Here is a 21109-nt window from a genome sequence, read left to right as displayed (position 1 = left end):
GACACCTTGGCACCATAAGGCATCCGGATGTCATGGCAACTTGGCACCGCTTGGCGGTGTGACGTCACGTTGTCATGGCAACACGGCACCATTTGACATTGCAAAGCCATGTTGGCTGGACCTTGCAGGAGGAGATGCCACAGCATGCCGCTGTGACGGTAGGTGGTAGCCAGTCTTCATAGTAAAGGTGTAGTCCGACTGGTTACCCCTGAAAACAATGGGTCCCTGGCAGCTACAGTAAGTAGCACCATAAACCAGAGACAATGTAATATACCATGCAATACATAGTAAAAACATGACCTGTTTTGGGGCTTTACTTGTTCCCCCTGACCCAGAGACATAAAACTTCGGGAGTGTAAGTTTTAGGTGGGATATTTGGGTCGAAATGCAGTTATCTTGTTTGCAGGAGTTCGGAGGACAAAGTTACCGGTAGTCCCGTAATGCTCCCTGACGTGCAGGCAAGATTTGCGTGTACGCGAGGTGAATTAGAGAGGATGTCCAAAAGGTGACAAAACCGGTTTGGTGGGCGAGGAAGGATGATTTGCCAGGTCCGGAGAACAAAGGGCACCCTGTGGGGACAGATCTGGTGGAGCGTGACCAGTGGGTGGCAATGGGTTAGCTGGGGGAAGATGGCGCTCGAAGGCGCGTTTCCCATTGGCTAATCCATATTTCCCACCCGGCTTTGCAAGCCTCCTCCTCTGACGTCAGCCAAGAGACGAGCCCCTGTCTCTATTGGCTAGTGGGTGGGAATTCCCACGCTCTGATTGGTCACTCCTCCTACTTCCATGCTCAAGATAGAACAGCGGAGCGTATGTAAGGAGATGGCCGAGGCAGAGAACCAGACTATCTTGTGGCTTGAGGGTCGGGCGAGCTTTTCAAAGTTGCTCCGTTACGAATAGCAGAGCAACCGGCATCATTTCTGAAGCTAGGAAAGCATGCCCTGCAGAGACTAATGGTCCAAGATTTGTCTTTACAAGAGCCAACACGTTGGGAAAACGCTTATCGCCCAGTTTGTTTTCCTCAGAGGTACCCATGGATGCTGGCATGAGGACAACAACGGGTTTCTATAAGTGTGACTCTTGTAAGATTTGTGAATATGCCCATCCAACAAAGTCAGTAAAAGAGAAAAAAAAACAGGAAAAACCTATACAATTAGATCTTTTATTAATTGTAATACTCAATTCTTGGTTTATTACATTTGGTGTAGTTGTTCGAAGAGGTACGTGGGTAGAACAATTAGACCCCTTAAACAACATATGAGGAAACATGTTCGCCTAATTAAAAACAAAGATTTAAAACATCCGGTCTCTAGATATTTCACACAATGCAGTCAGGGAGGGTTAAGAAATTTTCTTTTCATAGGAGTAGAACAGGTCCAAGCATCGGTAAGAGGAGGGGATAGGTTGAACCTCCTCAATCAAAAAGAGATGTCATGGATATTCTCTCTAGATACTCTCAGTCCCGTTGGGATGAATATAGTCTGGGAGCTTCAACATTTTTCACATCAATAATAACGTGTGTATTTCTCCACTTTACCCCTTTTCCCTTCCCCCACCCCCCCCCTGCCTTTTTCCTTTCTCTTTCCTCTCCCCTTCTCCTTTCCCTCCCCCTCCTTTCACCACATAGGTTTTTTGGTTTCCTTGTATAAATTCAGTCGCAATTTGTATCATCTTTATTAACAAAAATAATACTGACAAAACATTATATGCAGAGGTTATGTATATATAAATAGATCCATTATACTATAGGAACATATTGTTTGTTCATTACAATAGGGTTGTGAAGTCTCACATCCAATAACTATTGTTCTCTTTGAGCATTGAATATGTATGTGGATCAGTGGAGGTTTATGAACTTCTTAGAAATAATTATTAAAATAACCTTGTTCTGTATATATTGATATGTCAGGATTTAAAATAATACATTTATTAAGTTCATTTTGTGGGTGTTTTTGATATATATTTGTTCCAATGTATGTTTTCAGAAATATTGCTTTTTAATTAATTTTTCTAGTCTTTCTAATATTTTCTTCTAATAATTTGTGTTATTAATAGTAGGATTTATGATTTCCTTGTTATTTTTAAATATTTTTTATATTGTTTATATGTTACACTGCCAAAAGGACATTTTGTATACAATTGACGATTCATATTGATATTTGATGTAATCATCATGTAACTTTATTGATACAATTTTTCCTTTTGATTAGTTAGTTTATGTGACAATGTTCCCTGGTCCCTGCGGTTCTATGTATTACCCACCCCTTAGATTTGAACGTTGATGAGATTATTCATCAGGTGAAATGTTTACCAAGTTTCCATTGGTTATTCCGCAGGGCATGTTGGGTATTTTAATGCGATACGTCTTGTGTTATTTGTACTCTTTCATAAAGCGCGGACCTCTGTGCGAAGCGCGTAAGAGTGGTTCTCTTTGCTGCTATGTGTCAATAAAGCGTTTGTACTCATCAAGGAAGTCCCGATCTGCATCTTTTCGCAAGGCAGTTGCACCGCCTCATCTATCCACGCTCTCCTGCAAAGACTAAGTCAGACGCCAAGTCCAAAAAATAGAACGTAGCGGTCGTGGCTAAGGTTTCTAGCTGAAAAGAGGACCAGGAAGCCGGGAGGGATTTCCCGGTCAGGGTAAGTCTTTCGAAGCAGGCGCCCTGCACCTATTTGAGGTAAGTTTTCGCCCCCAGACCCCCAGTAAGTGTGTATTTTACCTGTATTTTGTATTTCATTTGTGTGTACGCGGGTTTACCCGAATGAACCTCATTTTATTCCACTAACTTATTTTGCCTTCTGAATGATCCCTGTTAAAAGGCGTTAAAAGTCCTGGCCTCCTGTGACAGCCACCGCTGCTGGAGAAGGTAAGAGAAAGAAGTATGGGGGCAATAACTGTAGGTGCAGCAGTAACAAGTGTAACCTCCAAACCCTGCAAAAAAGTCAATGATAGGCATATTCATCAAGCATCTCTACGGCTTAGTGCACCTGATCTGACGTTAACTCCAACGCAAGTCAATACCGAAACGGGTGCTCAAACCTGTAACGACACTTGATAAATCTGCCCCATATAGCTGAAGAAGAAAACAAGCGGCCTGCGCTGGTATACTCTCACCATCTAGAGCAGTGCTGGCCAACTCCAGTCCTCAAAGGCCACCAACAGGTCGGGTTTTCGGGATATCCCTGCTTCACAGGTGAACCTGTGCTGAAGCAGGGATCGCCTGAAAACCTGACCTGTTGGTGGCCCTTGAGGACTGGAGTTGGCCGCTCCTGCTCCAGTTCTATTATTGTTGTGTGAAAGCAAAACAACATTACCTAGCTTGGAACGACAGCTGAAACATCTACATGTGAATGGGTATTACCGTGAGTGCCTTTTGCAATTTACATCAAATTAACCTTCAATGCTTTATGATCAGTGGTAAGTTGAGTATTATACGGAGAGAAAAAAAAAAGAACACTCATCCTCATGATTTTTTTGTTGTTGTAATAAAAACTAAAAAAAATTACAGTGTAGTTGTTTTTCTGTGTTGCAGAAGTGCATAGCAGGTGCAAAGCACCATTTTTCTAAATATGAGATGTACAGATGCTACCCCATGGTTCCTTTCAGCTTCAACAAAAAGTCCACTGTTCCCTGAACTGTAAGATACACTGTGCGGGAAGTCGAGAGGGGTAAGGAAAGTACTCTTAGCAAGGGGTTGGCAAGGCCAAACTACACTGTAGCATAAAAATACCCCCATGAAAGTATACTGTACGTTTTCTGAAAGTACATGCCTCAAAGGGTTCAAATATAGCTAACATGTCTAATATGTACACTGGTTCCCAGCACACAATAAAGAAGAATCAGACAAAGTGTCAATATGAAAATGCAGAAATATATAGAAAAATGGATGCAGGTACAAAGCCAACCCCAACGAGGGCCTGGAGGGTACAGATGTAGCGGCCATTATTTTAACAAATATGCCCGAGATCCGCCACGACAGACTAATGGCCTGCCGGAGTAACACAGCAGGGGTCCCTGCTGTGTGAGTCCTACCGGGGTCTGCCTTTATGTAATAGACGCGCAGTAAGAGGCTGAGTCAGTCACTCTAACTGCGCGCCTCTCACAGGCGTTCGCGGGGGTTTTATTAAAATTCTAACATTACAGTAATGTTATCCCGTGGGATCTAAACAAAGCAGAGGGGTACCAGCACCCCATAACGGGGCTTGTATCTCGGGAAGTAGGGAGTCTCCGAGGCTGAAATCAACTTTGTTCAACTCAGGAGACCCCCTGCTCCCTCACACTAGTATCAAACACCGCCCTCCCACCCCCCCCCCCAATAAAAAATAATTACCTTAGCGGGTAGCTGCTAAGGTAATGAAGCTGCTTACATTTTATTTTTATTCATAGTGTGCGTGAGCAGAGGGTCATCTGAGCTGAACAAAATTGATTTCAGCCTCGGGGACCCCCTACTTTCCGAGTTACAGGCCCCGTTATGGGGTGCCAGTATCTCCTCCATGTTAAAATCCACATGGGATGTAAACAAAGCAGAGTGATACCAGCACCCCATACCGGGGCCTGTATCTCAGAAAGTAGGGGGTCCCCGAGGCTGAAATAAACTTTGTTCAGCTCAGGAGACCCCCTGCTCACACACACAATAAATAAAAATGTAAGCAGCTTCATTACCTTAGCGGCCACGCAATGCCCGCTAAGGCAATGAAGGGGATAAGGCACAGTACTGTAGCAGATTACATTACAATATGTACTGTACTACCCACCCACTAATATACAACCCACCCACCCTGTGTCCCCCCCATAAAACCATGATCTATTATTTTACACACAGGATTAATACCCCAGGCCGACGGGGGGTCCCCGGTGGTCCTGACTGGTGTCCGCAGGCCCCACAGTGCACCCCGGGGGTTACCCAAGGGTGTCTGGGGGTCTCTGGGTGGTCCCTGCAAGGCACCATGGGCCTCCAGGTGGTTCCCATGGGTCACAAGGGGGCCATGGGTGGTCCTGCGGGTGTCCCCGGGTCATCCCCACCGGTGTCTGGGGCCCTCGGTGGTACCCACGGGGGTCTGTGGCTCTCGGGTGGTCCCTGTGGGTACACGGGCCCCCACAGCTGTGGGACCCCCGGTTTTCCCCGCAGATGTCCCCCGTGGGTCCGCAGGTGGTACCTGTGGTCGTCTGGGGGGTCGTCGCATGGCTCCCGTGGGCGTCCGAGGGTCCTCAGGTGGTCTCCATTGGTCCCCGCAGACCTAAGGTACCAACCCATTATGTAAAAAAATAAAAACAAGTCCTATACTTAAATAAATACAACCCCCCCGCCCTATACCCACCAAACACATACAGTACAGTAATGGGCAAAAAAACTATTATCCAGATATGTATAATAGATTATCTGCCCATTATTAAACACAACATTAGCCAGCATACATAAATCAAGTAAATAAATACAGTTCTACTTACCCCTCCCTGCATTATGATGGGCATCCTCGTCAGCTTACTGCAAGGTCCCTGTCCTCCGTTGCCAGAAAATATATAGCAAATACAATCTAATGGCCCTCAGCCCCTTAATCACCTTAGCGGTTAATAACCGCTACAGTAATTAAGGGGTTAACCCACCCTGTCCCGATACCCACCCGGGAGGCCTAACCACCCAACCCGGACCCACTGTACCCACCCTGTACCCAATGATTTTTATAGTAGTGCATCATACCCATATAATAATATGAGCATGATAAGTCACTATAGCACTCAATGGGCACCCTAATCAAAATACATTAATGCTCAAAAAACACAATAATAACACATTACAAAACTCCCAAAAAAAACAATTCACTAAATAAAAACACTAGCCAGCTAATGCAATTAATACAAGCAATAACAGATCAACAATTAATTAAACCAGTAACCAATCAAACCAATTAATTAATAAAGCAACAATGAATTAATTGTACCAGTAACCAATCAAACCAATTAATTAATAAAACAACAAGGACTTAATTAAACCAATAACCAGTCAAACCAATTCATTAATAAAACAACAATGAATTAATTAAACCAGTAACCAACAAAGCCATTAATTATTAAAAAATATCGGCAACACAACCATTAAAAGCATTAGCCAACACAACACATCATTAATTAAAAATGAAAATCAATCGGCAAATTTTTTTTTACAATAAAGCAGCAAAATGACAAACAATTACATCCACATAATAAACATACATAGAAAAATCACCATCAATACAAAGCAAGTAATTAAAAACTAATTATTGGCCTAATAATGTACTGATCTGTACCCTAGAGAGGTACTGATTAATATATTATCAGTCAATGTGCAAATAAAAAATAAAATACTCATTCAAAAGAAAAACCTGTAAAAAAATACATTTCCATACATTTAATATATTACTTACCTTTAGAAGCGCTGGCCCTCCAACTCCCGGGGACACAGGAAGCTCACGTACCGCAAAGGCCTCAAACACCATCTGATGCCATCCGCCATTAAGATCCAGATCAGGTACCCAAATCTTCTCTTTCTTTCTTTAATCAGCTTCTTCTATCTTGATCTGTCATTATTTCTTGATCTTCTTAATGTTCTATCTTCTTGTTGTAATCCAAAAAGCCCAACCATAAGGATTCTTATGCAGATCACAGTACATTTGATGCCATTATTCTATTAGTACATTGATACTTTATTGCATAGGATTTTCTAATTACCTTAGTCTGCTAACATAGGTTCCATGGTCAGGTGCTTTTGAATCGCTTCATATACTGACATTCATTCTGATAGGTTGACTAAGTTTGTTCACATTTGGTATTAGCTTTAATAAGTCCATTCAACATTTCTCTATGTTATTTACCTTGCTAAATTGAGAGTTTTTTTGGTTGCAGGTATACAAATTAGGAAAGTACCATGGACTGTTTCAGTCTATGGGAACAGGCTTGAAGAAGGGGCATTTTAGGCCCCGAAACGTTGCCCCCCTACATTTTATCACTTTGCTCATTGCGTGCGTTATACATGGTTCCCCCCCCCCTTGTTTTTGTATTGTTCCACTCCACCCTTCCTCTCCCCTCAATTTTCTGCATTTTTGTTTTACTCCATGAGATGTACCCTCCAGGCCCTCATTAGGGTTGGCTTTGTATCTGCATCCATTTTTCAATATATTTCTGCATTTTCATATTGACACTTTGTCTGATTCTTCTTTATTGTGTGCTGGGAACTACTGTACATATAATTTTCCCTGGGGGGTGACTGAGGTTCCTCCCTGTTCCCCTGCACCATATTATTGGTTTATTAATTTACTAAACACCCTTTACTGTGGAGTGCTACCTAATCCACATACTTTTTATAGGTAAAATGTCTTTCCCCACAAAACTTTCCGGCTGGAAATCTGTACTGAAAATGGTGTTAATTTATGAAAAATATATCACTTATTTCAGACTTGCATCGACATTTCGCCCTACCATTTTAGTGTAAGCTAGGATCAGAATATTGAATGTTATCGTCCTGGGTCCCATGAGCACAAGGATATCTCAAGTATGTGTAGGTTTACTTGCTGCTGTGTGGGAGGTGGAGAAGGGGTAAGGAAGGGAAGTAGGAGTTTGAGTGGATCTAGGAGGTACAAAATGACAGGGCAATAAAGCTACTGTACTCCATTCAAAAGCCTCAAATAATAGAGGTGTTAACCCTTACTGACACCGTGCATAATATTTTGCAACAGACCCAACAAAACTTTTGCTACTGTCACTTACCCATTGAAGTGCCAGGGGGAGCAGTACCTTTGGCAACCAAGGAGTTAATTTTGGCATGGCCATGCATTACCGTATAGCTTTAGAATCACATAACCAACACAGAAGTGGTCCAAAGAAGATCAAAGTGGTACTACTTGACTGAAACAGTAGTGGATCAAAGAAACAGTCTCCCGGCAAAAGTGTTTGAGAGAAATACAGTAAAGAAGTTTAACATGTTTTTGGCGTAGACACGTGAAAACACTAACTATGGAACAAAAAAGAGCAATCAAAAATGGTGATCAATCCTTTACGGCAGATTTGGAAAATTGACAGATTAGCGAGTTCGAGGTAATTGACCCTTATCTGCCATTGACAACTGTGGTTATATGACATCTTCGGAGGGATGAAAAAAGAGGGAGATGAATCTGCACGAGTTTGCATCTCATGCGTAAGAGTCCTAAGTGCATTAGTAATGCATCAGAGGCCACTTAGCCACTGAAGGGATTATGTTATATGCTGTTCTTGGCATTGACACTCAGAGTGCACCTGCATACGTTAAATCTGTCACTTTCAAAGTCCTGAGCGCCATTAAAAAACACAAATATTGAAATAATGCATTTTTAGAGGTTCATTACTAACTAATCTTCAGGGGTTTCCTTGAAAGTAATCTTTGGCCACTATAGCATAAGGCCTCTGATATAGTGGGCTCAGATCGCTCGCGACAGGGAGGCGTGGCCATGATGTCACGCGGGCTGGTTCACCCTCATTGGCTGAACCACTCACGTGACCCAGCCGTCGAATGACAAAATCAAATTTTTTTGTCGGGTCAAAATGCTGCTGCGCGGTCGGTCACTCTTCATCGCGCACTCACGCTCACTATGGCCGGCCCTATAGAGCTGCTGCATTTTGCTCTCGCTATCCGCGTGTGCACACACAATCGCTCGCATTGCGGACGCAACCGCGACGTCATTTGACTCTGTGTTCTAAGCAAGGAGGGTGCGAACGCTGGGGCTTCCAGGCAGGGAGGCGCACGCCAAAAACTTTGCGCGCCCCTGTCTTATATGAAGCTACACATGTTTACTTGTGTTTTTAAGATATTCCATATGCAGTGACATCAAAAAAGGTTTGTTCAATTTATTAGCACATTTTATGCATAGGTTATTGACCACCACTCACACGCACTTAGCATTTTGTTACAGATTAAATGCTGTTAGTGGCATTATGAATGAAGTTGTAGATATACAGTATAGGTATTCCTTTGTGTATTTTTGTCATATTGGATGTAGCTTTGGGCATCTCTGTCTTTTGTTGTATACATTTAGCCATGCCCAGTAGCACTCCAATTGACACTTATACATATATATATATACACAGTTAGGTCCAGAAATAAAGGGCTTAAAGTGCAGTCTATCAGCTTTAATTTGAGGGTATTCACATCCAAATTGGAGAAAGGGTTTAGGAATTACATCTCTTTAATATGTAACCCCCTCTTTTTCAAGGGACCAAAAGTAATTGGACAATAGACTCAAAAGCTGTTTCATTGACAGGTGTGGGCTATTCCTTCATTATATCATGATCAATTAAGCAGGTAAAAGGTCTGGAGTTGATTCCAGGTGTGGCATTCGCATTTGGAAGCTGTTGCTGTGAACCCACAACATGCGGTCAAAGGAGCTCTCAATGCAAGTGAAACAGGGCACCCTTAGGCTGCAAAAAAAAAAAGAAGAAGAAAATCCATCAGAGAGATAGCAGGAACATTAGGAGTGGCCAAATCAACAGTTTGGTACATTCTGAGAAAAAAAAGAATGCACTGGTGAGGTCTGCAACACAAAAAGGCCACAGAAGACAACAGTGGTGGATGATCGTAGGATCCTTTCCATGGTAAAGAAAAACCCTTTCACAACATCAAGCCAAGTGAAGAACACTCTCCAGGAGGTAGGCATATCATTATCCAAGTATACCATAAAGAGAAGACTTCACGAGAGCAAATACAGAGGGTTCACCACAAGGTGCAAACCATTCATAAGCCTCAAGAATAGAAAGGCCAGATTAGACTTTGCCAAACAATATCTAAAAAAGCCAGCCCAGTTCTGGAACAGCATTCGTTGGACAGATGAAACTAAGATCAACCTGTACCAGAATGATGGAAAGAAAAAAGTATGGAGAAAGCTTGGAATGGCTCATTTTCCGAAGCATACCACATCATCTGTAAAACACGGTGGAGGCAGTGTGATGGCATGGGCATGCATGGCTTACAATTGCACTGGGTCACTAGAGTTTATTGATGATGTGACAGAAGACAGAAGTAGCCGATGAATTCTGAAGTGTATAGGGATATATTGTCTGCTTAGATTCAGTCAAATTCAGCAAAGTTGATTGGATGGTGCTTCACTTTACAGAGGACAATGACTCAAAACATACTGCGAAAGCAACCCAGGAGTTCTCTAAGGCAAAGAAGTGGAATATTCTGCAATGGTCGAGTCAATCACCTGATCTCAACCCGATCGAGCATGCATTTCACTTGCTGAAGACAAAACTTAAGGCAGAAAGACCCACGAACAAACAACAACTGAAGACAGCTGCAGTAAAGGCCTGGCAAAGCATCTCAAAGGAGGAAACCCAGCGTTTGGTGATGTCCATGTGTTCCAGACTTCAAGCAGTCATTGCCTGCAAAGGATTCTTGACAAAGTATTAAAAATGAACATTTTATTTATGATTGTGTTAATTTGTCCAATTACATTTGAGCCCCTGAAATAAGGGGACTGTGTATGACAATGGTTGCAATTCCTAAACATTTCATACAATATTTTTGTTCAACCCCGTGAATTAAAGCTGAAAGTCTGCACTTCTATTGCATCTCGGTTGTTTCATTTCAAATCCATTGTGGTGGCGTACAGAGCCAAAATTATGAAAATTGTATCAGTGTCCAATTATTTCTGGACCTAACTGTATATATATATTTGGTGGTCATTTTGGGGGTTTCTAGAGCTTTCTGGGTGCTTATTAACTTTGTCCAGCTGGTCTCAGATGTTTTGGAGGTCAGTGGCCCCTCCCTCCCAGGGTTTAAGCTCGCCCCTCCCCACTTTCCAAGAAAGCAGATCTTTTTCATGCAGCTGGTTGGGACAGATCCAATGCGATCATTCTTCCTCTAACTATAGAGGTAAATAAGAATTTTAATCAGTTAATGTTAGGACATGCGATATTTGGTCATGCCTTGAAGTGGCTCGCAGGCTTAAAATGCTTTGGCCAAAGGGTTTAAGTAAATTACCATTTTTCATGAGATATATAGGTATTTCACTGTGTATTTTTATCATATTGGATGTAGCTTTGGGCTTCTCTGTTTTTTGTTTGAAGTTGTAGGTGGACATATATATTCAAGAGTCCATGGTACCTTAAGATTTTGCTGTAGATAAGCAATTATAAAAGTCTTGCCATACATTTATGTGCAATCTTAAGCAATATCTTTCCCCATTGCATGTGAAGATACAGTGCACCATAATTAATTCCTTTACCACCAAAACAAAGCAATTCACAGAGGCTCTCCAGAGGACATACTCAAAATTGTGCTTTGCTGGTTATTTTTGGGCACTTTTGCAAAGGGAGGATTCAATAAACTCTGTTAAATCAGGGCACACTTACCTAAAACAGGAATGTTTTGTTCATGGAATTAACGCTGTATTCACTAAGCTAATTATATGCAAAAATGAAGCCTAATTGAGCTGATCAGCACAGACCCATTACATTATCGGTGCTATATCTGGAAGCCTACGTACGGTAGCTTACATATAGGCCCGTTATGCAAGGCCTTGGCAAATAGAGGCCCATATTAGTAAGAGCTCTTTGTACCTGAATTTGTCAGGGCTGAACGCAAATGGTGCATGCCATTATTGACAAGGCAAAAATACCCTCTTGCATAAAGATAACACTCTTAAATCATATATATTCTCAAAATACATGTCTTGGGAAATGCAGGCATAAGCAACACGTTTCCACCAAAAAAGAAAAACGTATGCATTTTCCAAAAAATTGACACTAACTTCTAAGCTCAGTGTAATCATGGAAAGAAATACTAAATGTTATCTCCCTGGGTCTCCCACGTCAGGGGTGTGCAAACTTTCCCCCGGGCGCACACCTGCATGCTCTCCTCGGCGCATGCAGGGTCCTGTGACGTCACGATGCCATGACAACGCATCGCTAGAAGGGAAGGAAAGAGTGTTATAGGGGCCTTGCGCGGTCCCCTGGCATTTAATTTAAATTCCTTGGGGGGAGAGCGTTGGACCCCTATAACTGCCGCCCCCCACCAAAACCTAGCGCCCCCCCAGTTTGCACACCCTTGTCCTAAGTACACCGATACTAGATATGTATACCGTAGGTTTACATACTGTTTGTGATTTGCCAAAAAGAGCGACAGTGGAGTAACTCCCTCCTTCAGCACGTAGCATGCTTACTACAGTACAAAGAGTGTGAGGCTTTCTTTGTGATAATCAAAAACACGGGTTTACTAAGGTAACCCCTTAAATGAAACCGGGAATTACTACCTATAGATTTTTGGGGTTACCCTAATCGTACGATCCTCGTGATCTTCGCAGGGGGCGTTATGAAGAGGTTAGATTTTATGGTTGAGTGTCCCTTCCCCCCCCCCCTTTACACATGAACGAGGGTCTGATCTCCCCACCCCCTGGAGTTACAGATGGGAGAGGCCCATTTTTTTCACTTTTTTTCTCTCTTTTTATATGTAATTAACTTAGCTCATATTTAGTGATCTGAATTATTTCAGCTCACCTGAAAGGTTTGGAAATTCTGCTGCCGGCAGCAGAGGCTGGTTTAAAGCTTGCCTGTACTGGGGAGAGTGTATGATGTACCTGTTGCATCACAAGGGCCACGGACATGCCAGGTATGTCAATAGTGCACCTGAAAGGTCAAGGAGGCCAAAAAGATTGGTAAAATGTTTTTGGTCAGCTTTCAGGGATTACACCTCCAAAGCATAATTATGGGGTCCAAGTCTCAATGTAAAGAAAAGTGTGTGTCACACGTAAGAACAGTTTCTTCCATTGGATGCAGAACAGACGTGGAGTATTCTTTTGGGCAAATAAAAGGGGTATTGAGTGGTGCATTGAGAGGCAGAATGTGATACATCTCAATCTAACAGCAGTGTCCAACTCCACTCCTCAAAAGAGTTGGTTAAAACCAACAGGTGAGGTTTAAAGTATATCCCTGCCAAAGGTGGCTCAATCAGTGGCTCAGTCAAAGACTGAGACAACTGTGCTGAAGCTGGTATAGCCTTAAAACCTGACATGTCTGTGGCCTTTGAGGACTGAAGTTGGCCACTCCTGCCATAGGGGCTATGTATCAAGGCAAAAGTGGAGCAATTCTGGGGCAAACAAAAGGCACAAGATGTATCAAAGAATAAAATATTATTGATACATATGGTGCAGCTATTTTGCCCCAGAATTGTTCCACTTTTGCCTTGATCAATATGCCCCCATGCCATCATGAAATCGTCGCTAGTCCTGTTTTTTCCATGAGAGTGAACCAGGATCCACGGTGTACGGAGTTAAAAAACAAAGACTGGATCAAAATCTCATGATGACATGGCGTCAGGCGGACAAGACAGAGTTGGGCGTCAGGCGGACAAGACAGAGTTGGGCGTCAGGCGGACAAGACAGAGTTGGGCATCAGGCTGACAAGACAGAGTTAGGCGTCAGGCTGACAAAATGGGGGTCAGGCGTCAGGTGGACAAGACGGGTTTGGGCGTTAGGCGGATAAGACGGGTTTGGGCGTCAAGCAGACAAGACTGTTTTTTTTTTTATATCATACAACAGAAGAACTGTCTGCAGTAAACACTGCAGCTGAAACAAGTCATGTAATTTAGGCTGTAAAATGTTCAGTCGTCGAATAAATGGAAAATAAACAAAGTAATTGGCATCGATGTATGTAGCACACAATTTTTCTCAGTGACAGATTAAAGCAAGCGGGTCATCAACTAATAAAACAAAAAAAATAAAAAAATCAACAAAGGGGTAAGCTGTGTGAGCTGCTAAATGATGGCAAAGTTCCCAGAGGAATTAAATGAACTGAACTCAAAACCCTCATACAACATTAAGATATTAAGTGCATGCGCGCTTTAAAAAGCATATACACTGTGTCTACTATCCAATGTGCAGATTTCCAGTTCAGTATCCGGGTGCTCTTTCTAAAATATCGTACTGCTACAGACACAAGCATTTGCTGCAAACGCATTGACAGCATTTAAAAAAACAAATAAAAAAAAACTTACATTACATACTAGTTTTTGGGTGAATAAATAGTTTATGTAAAAAATTTTTTTTTTTAAATAATAATAATAACAGAAATGTGATCATAACACATTGTATAGACCACATACTTTGTGTTGTTTACACAGTGCGGGGAAGCAGATACTACACCTGGTGTTAATAGTTAATGATTCATTTATGCTCAAATCTCTGTTTGTAAAGCTGGCTCAGCATGTAAAATGGATAAGGCACAAAGTGACAAATACAATATCATGTTGATTGTGGAAACATAATAAAATCTCTGTTAATTGGCAAGTAATAAACATTTTTTTCAGGTGTTATATTTTTTTTCCCCCCAAAGTGTTCTGATGCACCTGTTAGTAAAAATAATCTATTCTTCTTGTTGATGAACCAGAGCAAATGTTTTGATGGGAACATTTTAGTTTTAATGGTTTTTGTGTGTGATTGATTCACGGTTATTTGTGATCAAGCAAATGTTGGAGAAAACAAATTCTGTCATATTAATGTGTCTAAACCATGCTGAATGAAGAGACAGTCAAGTATAAGCTTATTACTGTATGTGTTTCTAGCGTTAAAGGCAAGTACATTAACAGACATTTACAATGCACCGTGTCCATCATGAAGCACATGAAGTGACTTTGCATAACCATTTGCTAAGCAAATTTTTTTCCTAATGAACATAATTGCACTGCAGAATTTTAATTTTCATAATTCACTGTAGTGGGGATGTATATTTTATTTAATAAACATAAGAAGTATATATAATGGTGGTAGTTGTACTGTATAACTGGAACTGTGTAGCATTTAAGCAGCAACTTCTTTATACTGGCAATTTCCCCATTCAATGGATATTTTCATCCGAAAATATAGAATTTACCCCTAAATGTGACCATTGGGTCAGTTCAGATTCTAAATCTGGAGAAGTGATCAATGTGGTTTGTAAAGAAACGCACCATTTCCCAAAACCAATGGAAGGTGGGAATTAATGTTTCTGCTTGTGTTCTTAATAGATTTTTCCCCTCCCCCCCCCAACCTACAGTACCACAGAAACAAACAAAGGAGAGAACGTTACAATAATTCACTTTTCTATAACATTTCATATAACAAAATTGTTACCAACACATACAGTAGGCTTTAAGAAATCCATATCTGTTCAAAAGCTAGATCGATTTAGGCCAATGCTTTTTCACAAGAAATGTCTATCTATATGACCCAGCTTCTGAGGTTCCCCATAATGTATCAGTAGTTAAATTGGAAGTTCCAATAAAACTGGTTAGAAACTGAAATTAGACGACGAGTTACAACAAAAAATGTTACAGTTGTATACAGTTATTTAAAATAGGACGGTGTACTTAAAGGTTAAAAGTTTGAATAGTCAGATTGGTAATGCAAAGAAGTCTAGATTAATTGCAGTTTATGATTCCTTTTACTAGACCGACATAACCTTTGTTCATGCAAACGTAGCCAATGGTATTGCAACCCGAGGTGCACTCACGCGTCCCCCCTCGTGAGCTGTTGACTCAAAACAATGGCCACTTCTCCCGCTGATGCGTTGTTTACTGCAGCGCTCCATGGGTTGCAATACCGTTGGCTACAATTGTGGATGAAATCACAGCATGCAGAGCTTTCAAAACCTCACAGGTCTCTTCTGTGTCAGTACGTACTGTATGAAGAGACGTGTAATATCTTTACAAGCTCTGTACATTATTTGTGATAGGTTTTAGGCGTGGTTTCCATCACATACATGATACAATGTTCTCAAATGTAAATTCCTATTTTCTTTCTGTTTCTGTTGGGAAAGTAAGTCCAAATCTTTCATCAACAACACTTGATTTGTTTGGAGCCCTTATAGTCTCAGAGACCATTAGGTGACACTGTGCCCTGGTGAGAAGCATCCCCAGGTTACTGCATCATGGGATGCATTTCAGGCATCCTACAAATCATCTGGTATTGAAGTAAAAGTAATAGATTCTATCCTCTATGCCTTGATTCTCCATTAAATCCTTTTTTGCATTATTGGATCCTCGCCCTGCTCTTTTTGGCTGTGCATTACTTTTACTTCTCTACTTGGATCCTTTGACAGCAGCTGCACGTCTTATCCAGTCTTTGAAGTGGGTGATTGTGAGTATACATTTGAAGTGGACATTCCCAATGAAATAGAGGGTTGGTGATAACTTCACTTATCCCCTGTTTTCAGGTATTACTTGTCTTTTGAGTAAACTTCATGGATATACTCATTCAATTGCTTATATGAATATGGATTCACCCATGTTGTCTACAATCTGGATTTAATTATATTACTAGCCTGGTACTAGAGCATTTCTTTACGCTTCTCATCTGTACAAACCATCTGGGACTGTCCGTGACAAATGGGTAGAACACAAGAAATGCATCACGGGTATACTGACCAACTCTCCCTGTTTATTAGGGAGGCTCCCTGACTTTTAGCTCAGAAATATGCGATTTTTCTCGTGTCTCCTGAAGAATAATTCCCTAATCCCAATGCAAGTCAATTGGAGTTTTAGAAAGCTCTCGTGTCTTCATGCCAAATCTCCCTGAGAGAAGCTCTCAAATTTTGATGATAACAAAATCTGACTGCAAGCAGATACCATATCTATGTATAAACACATTTATACACAGACCCTGTGTATAAATATATATATATATACACGCACATATATATGAACAAAGAGACAGAGAGCGAACGCCCCATAGTGTAACACTGTAACATTTAATATGGGGAAGGAAAGGTGGGGGGATTAAAAAAACTCACAATGTACAAGTGTAAATAAAGCAGTATGTGATATATAATCACCACCAAGGCAGGTAACGTCTTGTATCAAGTAAGCAGTCCAACAACGACTGGAACAAGGCTCCCGACAGCGTTGATCCCTCGGATTCACTTGAAATCCCCCATTCAATGTGGTATCAGAGCTGGCCTCGATATTACACCATGCACTCCCCGGCCGTAAAGGGTGCACGCAACGTGATGACGCGTTTCATCGCAACAAAGGCAACTTTGATATATACACATATATACATACATACTAATGTAGGTTTACATCTGCACTGGCAGGCGTTTTTAATCCCATTATACAGATATGCATGTGTACTCCCTGGTGAAAGATAAGTGATCACCAATCGAAAGACAAACTTAAAATGTGAAAAACTACTATACGTGAAGATAATAATGATAAGAATATCCGACTTTTTTTTGTGTGTGTGGTTGTTTCTAAATGTGTTCCAGGTCCCTGGGAAAATAATTAGCTGTGAGCGAAGATCTTGATAATGACAAAAGCAGAGCATGCCACCTGCTTTGGACAGCCCCTTTGTGAGCCTCTGGAAGTCCCGGCACAATGCACTAGAAATGAAAGTGACACCTGTTTAAAGCAGCCATCTGTCCCTAACAAGCTAGATTTAGTCAAATCATAGTCTACCCACTCGTTTGGATGCTTACGACCAAGGGGTCGGGTGCACCTGTAAGCACAGAGTGGCTCAAAATTGCTGATCACAACAGTCAACCACAGAAAAACATGCAGAACACACAGGACTGCAGAGTATTCAAAGGAAGACACGCGCATGTTTTGTATAAAGCACACCTACTACCACCTACAAAATCCAACTGCAGATCAACCCAATGTAAAGCAATAGTTTTATGTTGAAAAAGGAGAATTCTGCCATCTGAAATAATGACAAGTGTCATTTTGCACTCACCACTCTCTATACGCCCTTCTATGTACGGGACACACATGGGGCTATGTTTCAGGGCAATTTTGTAGCAAAGACAGTGTACCTGTCTCTCTAAAATGTTCAACTCGCCGTTTGTAAGGACGCTTAGGTTGGTTGTGCAAGAAATTAGAGGTCTGGGAGAGTGAGCATCACACTAACTTGACATGGCAAGCGATGGGGCACCTGGTGAATATCTATGTATTACGAATACATCATATTTTCTCTATGGCGCTAGATATAGGGACACCCTATATATATGCAAAAGGCTAAATGCTCAGTATAATTTTATAGCAAAGCAAGTTATTTTCAAGGAGAAAGGGAATCTCCATTTCCGACCATGAAAATCTGTTTCAGTGATGGAAGGCTTCCAGCATAAATATAACATGAATAAAGACACTGGTTTCTTATGTAGTGCTGACAGTGTACGCACCGTTGTACATATGAGTTTGCAGGCACAAAGAGTTCACGAGGAGCTTACAATATAATATTGGTGCCTGGAGCACGGACAGATAAAGTGACGTGCCAAAGGTCACAGGCAGCGTGCTCCTTGAGAATGATCTCTTACTTAATGCACATCTGTAGCACTAGCAAGCACAGGACAAAGAAAACATGACACGCCGAGCAGGGAGCGCGGTGTTTTTACAATTGCTTTCTCCCCCGTCCGTGCTTCGCACATTTCGTTTGCTGCACACGGATTGTAACATAAGTTCACATTTCTGTGTTTACTATTTACACACACGGAGGGGGGAACAGATGGCTGCTATCTCTGTGAGAAACGGAGTGGATACCTTTCAATATGAAAACGAAGGAGTAAATGGAATAGGCAGCAGACTCCTCGCTATATCCATCACAGCTGTCCCTGTAAGTCTCTCAACATAGCATCAAGATACGCACGGGGCCAGGGCTCCTTTGTGCCAACTCTATCATGTTATATAGCTGCTGCTCCTATTCTTGTAGTGTATGATATTTGATTTAATTCTGACAGTGATATGCCATGTCTGTGAAGCAATTACATATCTTGTGCTACATGAATGAGAAAATACACACATACTGTACAAATAGCCCAAATTTATAGATACCGAAAAATATCACTTACACTTGTTATGGTTTGGATAGTTTGCTTAAAGCTGCAGACCAAGCAATATCCTACGTGTTTTTTTTTGTTTTTTAATAAATCTGTTCTGTACTATGAAAAAATAGTTGTGGCATTTATTTTTTAAAACCCACTGTGAATGACATTTTTAATGTATTATAATGTAACAAGCATTTTTTGTTTCTATAGCAACCATTTACAAAGTCACAACCTCTTCTGAAACAGGCTCTGGCACACCCCTTTTTGAGCACTGCCCTCTCTCTAGCAGTGCCCCATTTGTATCTAGCGACAGCCTGGTCACATGATCTTCCCCACAGAACTTTGCATCTTTGGTCCTCTTCTCCTGCACTGACAGCCATTTAGTGAACCCCCCTCCCCCCCGAGTCAAATCTTCACCGATCGATCGGCAACTTAGCTAATTACTTATCATTGTGTGGATTGTATTGATGCACATATTAAAGGGAATTTAAAAAAAAAATTTAACGGCAGCGTGACTGCTGCTTTAAGTTTATCAAAGGAATAGCACCGGTTATACTAATTTAGCAGTGGGTGTCTTGCTGTAAAGCAAGTTATATTACCAGGCGAATGGAACTTGTGGCTATATCTCTACTCTGTAATAATATAACCCTTGAGAACGTACTGAAGGGCTTTGCTCACATATATTATAGTCAGCCAGTAATTCATTATTTTCTACAGTGCAGCTCACCAGAGAATCTAGAAGGCACAAACCATCCCATATCCAGAAAACGTTGAATTCTAATTTGTATTGCTTGAAATATAGGGGATAAACTGATTTATTCCAGGTTTACAAAAAAATGACAGGTCATAAAATACGTTATGCAACTCTAAGGATGTACTGTAGTTCAAAATGCAAGTGGCCAAATAGGCCCTGGAGAAATATATATAATTTTTTTGTAGGTTGCAATACCTTGCAGGCGACCAACATTACAGTTCTTCAGAGCTGACATTATAGTCTACCGAGCTTTCAGTACACTTAAAAAATATCTATGTGCTTTCAAATGCTCTGTACACTATCATTTCATCTCTGAAGAACTGGTTGTCCCCTAAAAAGTAGCAGAACCAGTACAGCAAATCTACATTCTTTTATTACAAGGGTAGTCCTATATCCTACTACAGAAACTAGTTCTAGTACCATATAGGAGGTCAGGTAAGGACCATATGAACCACCCAGAACTCTTTTTAATATGGTGTGAAGCAGTTTTTCTAGTTTTCAGGTACGCTTTAGGACCAATTCTAATAAACAAGGGAAAAATGGCTTTCACAACATAATTAGCAGATGGTCTAGTTTGCTTACAGTAAAGACCCTAGAGCTTACTTATCTTCTAGCTTATTTAGGGTTCCCTCGTGTCCATCCCTGATACCCTTCAGGAATTAGTGGACTTGTAAGAGTCATTGCTAGCAACATTTAGAAGAAAATGGAAATGAAACCAAAAACTAATTCTAAGCACACAAAAGGCTGCTGTCCACCCCCATTGTACTGTCAATCCCTTACGTGTGTAATGTGAGGAAAGCATCTGTACACCTCGTGCCGGGGTTTTCTTTTCATCGTTCTCTACAACCACAAAAGCAAGTGGATAAAAAAAAAAAAGTTAGAACATGATGTCAAATGAGTGTCAAGTATCTTGAACGCCTGTTAGTCTGATGATTGAGATATATTTAAATATAGATATATAAATATATCTATATACATACATAGAGAGATAGAGAATGTATATATTGCATTATTCTGTTTATGCCAATGATTTCCTGAGGCATGTGTATATATATATTTTTCTACATCTCTCTCATATATATATATATATATAGAGAGAGAGAGAGAGAGAGAGAGAGAGAGAGAGAGAGAGAGAGATATGTACACATGCCTCAGGAAATCATAGGCATAAACAGAATAATGCAACCCGTTGTGTTACATGGACACGGTAACCTTGCGGTACTTGAAAAATAGCAAGACAGGCACCCCCGTAAAGGTATAGCACGCAAGGTGTGCATTTAGCGGCTGTACACCATATCTCCAATTATTGCAGCTATGCGAGTTAACTTTAAAAAAATATATTTTTTTAATTACAGGTTTGAAGCAGGGGGTCTCCGGAGCTGAACCCCATTAAATTCAGCTCTGGGGACCCCCTGCTTCCGGAGATACTTACCTCCGTAGTGGTGCTGGTATCCCTGCTAGCAGAGAAACTGTGATCCTTAATCTAATGGCGGCGTTTACATGTCACACGTTACGCGGGCCAATAAGAAGCCGTGATGTCATCCGGTGCGGCTTCCAATGGGC

At 41.3% G+C, this 21109-nt stretch overlaps 1 protein-coding gene across 7 annotated transcripts in view; it reads right to left on the bottom strand.

Annotated features, from left to right (window-relative positions):
• RFX3 (regulatory factor X3) overlaps positions 1–21109 on the bottom strand; it is a 351522-nt gene that overhangs the window by 324017 nt on the left and 6396 nt on the right. For 6 of the 7 annotated variants that reach the window (XM_075597033.1, XM_075597041.1, XM_075597089.1 and 3 more), the window contains exon 2: positions 20327–20386. The exons of the other annotated variant lie outside the window; for it this stretch is intronic. In XM_075597033.1, coding sequence (XP_075453148.1) covers positions 20327–20380 — 54 coding nt within the window. In that variant the 5' untranslated portion in view covers positions 20381–20386. The remainder of the gene's footprint in view (positions 1–20326; positions 20387–21109) is intronic. 7 annotated transcript variants of the gene reach the window in all.

The sequence above is a fragment of the Ascaphus truei genome, chromosome 1 (assembly GCF_040206685.1).
Source record: "Ascaphus truei isolate aAscTru1 chromosome 1, aAscTru1.hap1, whole genome shotgun sequence".
Classification (NCBI taxonomy): domain Eukaryota; kingdom Metazoa; phylum Chordata; class Amphibia; order Anura; family Ascaphidae; genus Ascaphus; species Ascaphus truei.
This window is presented reverse-complemented; position numbering and strand designations above follow the sequence as displayed.